This window comes from Gracilinanus agilis, chromosome 1, assembly GCF_016433145.1.
Source record: "Gracilinanus agilis isolate LMUSP501 chromosome 1, AgileGrace, whole genome shotgun sequence".
Lineage (NCBI taxonomy): Eukaryota > Metazoa > Chordata > Mammalia > Didelphimorphia > Didelphidae > Gracilinanus > Gracilinanus agilis.
The window spans coordinates 763,682,787-763,691,284 of record NC_058130.1 but is presented as its reverse complement, the minus strand read 5'-3'; the positions used below and the strand labels follow the sequence as shown (position 1 = coordinate 763,691,284).

At 47.3% G+C, this 8,498-nt stretch overlaps 1 protein-coding gene across 1 annotated transcript in view; it reads left to right on the top strand.

The window, feature by feature from the left end:
- The window catches only part of TESC (tescalcin), a 63,182-nt gene extending 62,320 nt beyond the window's left edge, over positions 1 to 862 (top strand). The window contains exon 7 of the mRNA XM_044685443.1: positions 785 to 862. Coding sequence (XP_044541378.1) covers positions 785 to 862 — 78 coding nt within the window. The remainder of the gene's footprint in view (positions 1 to 784) is intronic.
- The last annotated feature ends 7,636 nt before the right edge of the window (positions 863 to 8,498 follow it).

Genomic DNA, 8,498 nt, shown 5'->3' with positions numbered 1-8,498 from the left:
AAGGAAGGAAGAAAAGGAGGGAGGGAGAAAAGGAGGGAGAGAAGAAAGGAAGGAAGAAAAGGAGGGAGGGAGAAAAGGAGGGAGAGAAGGAAGGAAGAAAAGGAGGGAGGGAGGGAAGGAGGAGCCTTTATAAAACACCCATCACTTTCCAGGCACAGTGCTAAACACTTTACAATTATTATCACATTTGCTCCTCACAATAATGCTCAGAAGTGAAGCTATTGTTGTCATCCCATTTTACAGGGGAGGAAACTGAGGCAGGTTAAAGTGAAGTAGTCATCCAGGGTCACACAGCTGATAAGTGATGAGTCCCAGATCTAACTCAGATCTTCCTAACTCCGGGTCATCTTTGTATCCACTGTACCACTGAGGATGCCTCTAGGCTAGAAAAGAGCAGGAAAATAGAAGGAATTGTCTCCCCCACCCCCAAACCCTCCAATTTATACCCTCAGCCTAGACATAAGTGAACACTTTAATGGAACTCTTCTCATCTGCTAAGAGATTAAAAAAACAACAACAACTCTCAGCTTCCATGTTAGAATCAATACTGGTTCCAAGGCAGAAGGGCTAAGCAATGAGCTTTAAGGGTCACCCAGCTAGGAAGTGTCTGAGGCCAGATTTGAACCCATCTCCAGGCCTGGATCTCTACCCACCGAACCAGCTGGCTTCCGCCGGCTGGGAGATGTTCAAACCCGGATGAGGGTCCGTGCTCTGTGGGGACGAAGAGAAGCTCCCCTAAACGAGTCCTGGATTCTCTGGCTAACGGTTCTCTGTCCCGTTGCAGATGTGGCAGGGGATAGACATCGAGACCAAGATGCACGTCCGCTTCCTCAACATGGACGCCATCGCCCTTTGCCACTGACCTCCGGCCGCCTCCTCCGCTGACCCCGAGAGCAGGACTGGGCGGAGGGCGAAGACGCCGGAGGTGGCCTTGAGCAGCTCGTCGAGGCCGTCAGTCCCGAATGGATGTCGTTCTTTTGATAGGACACGAGCAGCTTGTTGTGCTTTGATGGCGCTCCTCTGCAGAGTGGATGGTGTGGGGGACTCGACTGTTTTTATCTCGAATAAACTGGGTTTTGTTAATGAACGTGGCTCATTTGTCTGTTCATGGAATAACAGAATCGAAGAACAGGAAGGGTCCTGGCAGGCTACTTCGTCCAACCCAGTCTGGCTGCCTGGAGTCTGTCTGAGTGGAGATTTTGTACTTGGCCCTACGTACCCCAGAATTCCTTGGTGTTCCCCCAAATTCCTTTCTGTATGGCCCAGAATGCTTTTCCTTTCATTCACGGGCATCTTTACGTTATTGTTTATATAGTCTTGGAATCTCCTCCCTCGCTCTCTTCTCCACGAGCCGGGCTGGGTTGGCTTGTTTTTTTTTTTTCTTTATGTTAGTTATGATGAATAAATCTTGTTAAATATAATATTTAGAATAGTGGATATTCATTTTAAAACTCACAAGACCCGAGTTCAAATCTGGCCTCAAACACTCACTCGCTAGGTGATTCTGGGTAAGTCTCTTAACCTCTGTTTGTCTCCATGCCTTGGAGGAGGAAATGGCAAACCAGGCCAGTGGCTTTACCAATATGGCGGCACGAAGAGGTGGGCACGACCCAGTGACGATAAACGGTTAAGTCTGGGTTGCCCTCAGGACACGTTTGAACCCAAGTAGGAGACTTTTAATTTATCCCTCATAAATGTTGCCACGAAGCCCTGGAAACTCCTTACTGCTTCTCTCCATCTTTCCATCTAGAATCATGCAACCAGCCAGGCTCTAGCAAGGTCCGAGGAAGGCTGGGCGCAGCCGTGTGGGGACGCTCCAAGCCCACGAGCATCCCCGTCTGAATCCCTCCGTGTGACTCTGTTTACCCCTCGTGCCGCTCCTCCCAGGAATCAAAGGCAGTGTGGTAACCCCAGAGGGCTGCTGCTTCTTGTGGGTGCTGAGCAGCCTCCTCTTTCCCCTGGGCGCCTTTGGTGCGTCGTGGTGTCCAGGAGACGAGATCAGCCAAGTGCCAAGCACGGTGCTCAGCGCTGCGGGGCCCAGAAGAGGCTAAAGATGGTCCCTGCCCTCAGGGAGCTCCCAGGCTGAGGAGGGCGCCTCGTGTTCCCTTCCTCTGGCACAAACGATGCCCCGTGAGCGGGCTAATAAGCAAACGGGCGCTTCCTCGGCTATTTCAGAGGAAGCAACTTTGCTGAGGTCTCAGCTAGTGACACCAGAGAACAGATGGCACAAATGGGATGCACTAGAATTCTGATCCTACCTCTAGAAGACCTTGAACATGTCTTTTCCTTTTCTTAGACTTCCCTTTCTTAGCCTCTGGGAACTGACAGTTGGATGAAAGGATCTCTAGGTGGCTTCAGACTGGGTGATCCTGGGCAAGTCACTTCACCCTGTTGGCCTGAGTTACCTCATCTACAAAATGAGCTGGAGAAGGAAGTAGCAAACCACTCCTCGGTCTTTGCCAAGAAAACCTCAGATGTTTCTAAGTCACTTCATCCTGTTTGCCTCAGTTTCCTCAGCTGTAAAAATAAGTTGGAGAAGGAAATGGCAGACTAGCTGGGTGACCCTGGATAAGTCACTATACCCTGTCTGCCTCTGTTTCCTCATCTGTAAAAATAATCTGGAGAAGGAAATGGCAAACTAGTTGTATGACCCTGGGCAAGTCACTACACCCTGTCTGCCTCAGTTTCCTTATCTGCAAAATGAGCTGAAGAAGGAAATGGAAAAAGGAAAAAAAAGATATTCCTGTATCTTTGCCACCCCAAATGAGGTGACAAAGAGTCAGACACAACTGAACTAAAAAGGACAATAAAAAGGAACTGCAAAAGCCTTACCTTTCAGCTTTGACAGTGAGTGAATCAGGGGGTCACAGCACTCACATTTCCTTCTCTTCTTGGGTTTACATGCCCACCCCACACACAGCTCGTCTCCCCATTTATCCCCATGGGCTGGGCGGATGCCAAGCTATCGCTTTGCAAGACTTCAGTCTCTGCCATTTCAGGCCCACCCTGGGTTCAGGTTTGGGGCGAGAGATCCCCGACAAATGCCCAGTTGTCCAGCATGGCTCTGGACGGGGCTTCTGCCCGTAGAGAAGATGAATTCCCTCTGGAGGAGGGCAGGAAGCAGGGCTGTTCGCTTGGGCGCTGGGACCTGCCGGTCCCTGAATTTGTGTGGCTGGGACCCAGGCGTGCCCAGGGCTGAGCTTTTGGTGCAGGTGGCCCGAGACCCAGAGAAACAGCACCTGTTTTCCAAGTGTGGGCGCTCCTTGGCATTCCTGCTGCCACTGCCAGGGCGCCATCTCCTCCGTTTCCAGGATTTTTACCATTTTATTAGACTGCACCTTTTGAGCTTCCCCATGAGCCTCTCTCCTGTCTTGTTTGGCAAAGTTCCTATTGGAGGTTTTTTAGGGTTTGGGGGATTTTTTTTCAATTTAGGGGAAGAGGAGAGAATAAGCATTTATTAAGGTCCTATTCTGGGCCAGATCCTGGGCTAAGTGCCTTACAAATAGTAGCTCATTTGATCCTCACAACCTTGGGAGGAAGGGGTTGTTGATATCCCTACTTTACATATAAGGAAACTGAGGCAGACAGAGGGTCAAGCGACTTGCCTAGGGTCAGTCACATAGTCAATGTCTCATGCAGGATTTGAACTCAGCTCTTCCAGACCCCAAAGAGAGCATGCTAGCTGCTGTACAACCTGCCTGCTTTCCAGGCTCTCTAGACCAAGTCTCTGCTGCATCTCAACCTAAGGAAACTCCTCTGGAGATTATTTCTGGGGCTCCCCCATACTCTCATGAACAAAATTCAGAAATAAAGTACACCAGGCTCTGGAAGGGGGACTGAGATGTTCTGTTCTCCTGTGCAACCAAGAGATTGAATGCAGGTAGGGTCACCTAGGCAGGTGGGGAGCAGCCCCTGGAATAATCTGGACTAACCCTGTCCCAAAGCTGCTGGGACCTCCCTGTTCCAGGCTTTAAAAAACCCAGGGTGGTGCCAGGTGATTTGAAACTCGCATTCGGTCCCTTAAAGTTTGCAAAGCAAACTTTCATCATCACAACTCTAGATATTCAGTGTTTTTCTTCCCATTTTGCAGAGAAAACTGAGGTTTCATTGACTTGCCTGGGGGCGGGGGGGGGAGGGATGCGGCCAGTTACCTTTATGAGACAGAACTTGGACACTCAGCAAAGACCAAGCAATTTTGGATGGGAGCCCCTTTTTTACGTGGTCAGTTCTTGACCATCCAGACAAGACCCTCTTGATGGATGACCTCCAAGGATCTTGCTGAACTCCACGACTGCCTATTGGCTTGGCCACTAAGAAGCGGCTCCCCAAGGCTGAGGGACTTATGAGAAAGAAAACCAGCCACATTCAGAGGAAGAGCTGTGGGAGGAGAAACACAGAAGAGAAACAACTGCTTGAACACATGGGCTGATGGGGATGTTATTGGGGATGTAGACACTAAACGATAACTCTAGTCCAACTATCAATAATATGGAATTAGGTCTTAATCAATGACACATGTAAAACCCAGTGGAATTGTGTGTCAGCTATGGGGGGTTTGGGGAGATTAAGGGAGAGGGAAAGAACATGAAATATGTAAATAGGGGAAAATATTCAAAATAAAATTAAAAAAAAAAAAGCAGCAGCAGCTCCTGTCGTCTCTGAGGCTGAACTCTGCGGAGCATCACTGGCTCTGTAGAGACGCAGCGTAACTCCGCTCTGTCTCCTCCTCTGGTCCAGCTTTTCCATGGAGGCGCCACTTCCTTCCGTCCTTCCCAGAGAGGAAGGAGGCATCTGTCCTCTGTGTTCTGGGTGTTACGAACACACTCCCCTCGCCCAGCCGGATCTCTTCGCAGCCCTGGGCCAGAGGTACTCTGCAAGGCTAATGAAGGCAAGAAGGATTCACCCAGAATTTGGTCCATGTGCTCAAAACAAGACAGGATTTTAGCAAATGCCCAGCGCCCGGGCGGTGGCTCCTAATTGGCCGGAGTTGAGTGTCTGTTGCTCCTGGAGCATGTGCCGGGACGTTTCCCGTGTTCTTTGCCTTTCCTCCTGGAGTTATTGGTGTGAAATTCTGCTTCTGATCATTTGGAAGGCTTGGGAAGTCATTAGACGTGCCTATTAGTTGGTGGCAAATGCGCTACCCAAAAAGGGAAGGTTAATTTTGGCGAGGGCTCCCCACGGTCTCGTTGGGTTCTGATGAATAAATAAGCTATAGGTCATCGCTCCAGGTACTGCTTTCAGAAAGGCTTCGACCATCTGCTGGCCAGTCTGTGCCATCCGGGCTGAAGACTCTTCTGAAATGGATTGCGCTCGCCGCTCTGCCCCAGCTTCATTAGCTGAAAGGCCCCGATGAGCGTGGGGGAATGTCGGACGCGTAGCCTGGAAACGGAGGCTCACGCCATCGTAGAATCCAGACCCTGCCCGGGGAACGGAACGGAGAGATGGCAGATGGGGAGGCTCATTTGGAAACAAATAATCACGCCAAGACGCAGACCTGACGCTTGTTTTCTACCCATTTCTTGGCTAATGCACAGGGCACCGCGTCACACTCGCTAAAAGGAAGCAGACAGAAGCAAACACTAGTTAAATATTTGAAAGAACTTTCGGAGCTCAGTAAGCACTGGGCAAACAATCAGGTTAAGTTCCTCCTGTGATGGCTGCCTGGCGGAGGTCACACTTCCAGTCTTCTTCACTCAGCTGCTTGGAAGTTGTTAGAAATGATAATAAATTCATTTCTATACGTTTAGAAGAGGTAGCGGCGGCCAGGTGGCCCAGTGGATAGGGCACTGGGTCTGGAGTCGGGAAGATCCACGTTCAAATCTCACCTCAGACACTTCCTAGCTGTATGACTTTGGACAAGTCATTTAATCCTGTTTGCCTCAGTTTCCTCATCTGGAAAATGAGCTGGAGAAGGAAATGGCAAGCCTAGCTCTGTGACCCTGGCCACGTCACTTCACCCTGTGTAATTAGAATTTGGTACCTCAGGACTCTTGTTTCCCAGAATCCCACTTTCATTCTCATGTTATATCCTTATGTTTTTGGAAATAGTTTCTGTAACTCTGCTCCTTCTTCACTCTTCTGCTACTGCGGTCGGGAAAAACTTCTCTTTACTCAGGTTTTACTTTTGTCATTTTATTTTCTCTACTTCAAGGAATTATTAATAAATCTTATAATACTTGGAGTTATTGGATATTAATTTTAATCTTACAACCCTGTTTGCCTCAGTTTCCTCATCTGGAAAATGAGCTAGAGAAGAAATGGCAAACGACTCCAGTATCTCTGCCAAAAAAACCCCAAGTGAGGTCACAGTCAGACATGACTGAAATGCCTTAACAAAAAACAAAGAAGAGGCAGCATAATATGAAATAGATTAAGCTTTGGATTTAGAAGAGGTGAGTTCAAATTCTACTGCTGCAAAGGTGAAGGAAGGTGGCCATTAGTGGCAGATCTTAAATTATACTACAAAGTGGTAATGAAAACAATCTGGTACCAGATAAGGAGTGGCCCATCATTGGAACACTTAGGTACAAAATATACAGAAGTAAATGAGTAGAGTATCTTGGTGTTTGGTAAATCCAAAGATCCAAACTATTGGAGTGACACTCATTGTTAGACAAAAATAGCTGGAATACTGGGAGAAACTGTAACAAGTGAATCTGGGAAATGTATAAAACTACATTTCCCGTGATCCAACATGGTCCAACTGATTTCCGTTTCCGACGTCTTGACGCAGGGGAGAGCTTAAATCTCGTGGGTTAGGAGGGAGTGGTCTCTTTTGCCAGCAAGCTCTTCTTTGGCGAGTAGGGCTTGGCTAGGAGGCAGTATGGAGGCGGCAGTTTTGAATGCTTACAAGCGCGTGGTCTAATGATTTTATCTATCAACATGGCTTTAATTAAAATACTAATTTATATATTTATACTAGCCTTTATCATTTTTAATTCTTATAAAACAAGGCATGGACTCGTATTTCACACTATACACCAAGACATAGTCAGAATGGGAATGTGATTTAGACATAAAGGGTGATATCATGAGTAAATTAGGGATGCACAGAAAAAAAATGACCAATGGATAAGGCAAGATTTTATGACTAAAGCAACAGAGAGGCTCCTGGGAGGTAAAATGGATAACGTTGAAAACACTAAATTAAAAAGGATTTACACAAACAAAACTAAAAGGGAAACAGGAAATGGAGGGGAAAATTTTTACCACAAATTTATCTTATAAAAAATCTTATTTCTCTAACATATAGGCAACAGAGTCAATTTTATGGAGATAAGAGCTCCATTCCCAAATGACAAATGGTCAAAGGATATGAACAAGTAACTTTTAAAAGAAGGAATCAAAGCTATCATTAGTCATATAAAAATGCTCCAAATCACTAACAAGAGAAATGAAAATCAAAACAATTCTCAGATACCCCCTCATATCTATCTGAAATGACAAATGCTAGAGGGGATGTGGAGAAATGAGGACACTAATGCATTGTTGGTGGAGCTGGGAACTGGTCTAACCATTCTGGAGAATGATATGAACTATGCCCAAAGGGTTCTAAAACTGTGCCTAGCCTTTGACCCAGCCATACCATTCCTAGGTCTGAACCCCAAAGAGATCAAAGAGAAAGGAAAAAAGACCCATGTGTACAAAAATATTTATAGCAGCTCTTTTTATGGTAGCAACAAACTGGAAACCGGAAGGATTCCCATCAGTCAATTAGGGAATGGCTGAACAAATTGGGTATGTGACTGATGGGCTCTAAGAAATGACGTGGGAGATATTTTCAGAAAATCCTGAAAAGATTTCTGTGAACGGAAGCAAAGTGAAGTGAGCAGAACCAGGAAAACACTGTATATAGTTAGAAGCAATATTGTATGGATGATGCACTGTGAAAAATGCAGCGACTCTGATCACTACAGTGGCCCATGATAATCCCTAAAAACTTGTGATGAAAAATGCTATCCAGAGAGAGCCCTGAAATGAATATGAAAGCACACTTTAGCCCCCTCTTTTTTTGGCAACATGGCTAATGTGGAAATGCTTTGCCTGCGCTTGGCTTAACAAGGGGGAACGTGAAGCGGATGTGGCAGAAATTAGCATTCCAGGTGCTGCAAGTCTGGGGTCCCGAGTCGGAAACCTGGCATTCACTTAATGACTGTGAGAGCCTCAGTTTCTTCATCCATAAAACGGAAGGGGCTTGGGGTCCCGACTGCCACTATTTCCACGGAATGGACGGAACGGCAGCCTTCCTGGCACAGAGCAGGGGGAACGAGGATCCTGCCACGGTGGATCTTTGCAGCGCCGAATGAGAATGAAGGCTGTGAAGGCTGCTGGACAATTGCTTTTAGAGAGGTCAATCCATAGAAGAGAGTTGAGGCTGCCGGACAGTCACCACCCCCCGGGTGTCCTGAGGGGCACTTACCGCTTCATGCTCAAAACGGAGCCCTGTCCGGAGCTATCGGATTCCTCCAGCAGAAGCAGAGTCACCATCTGGCCTCCAG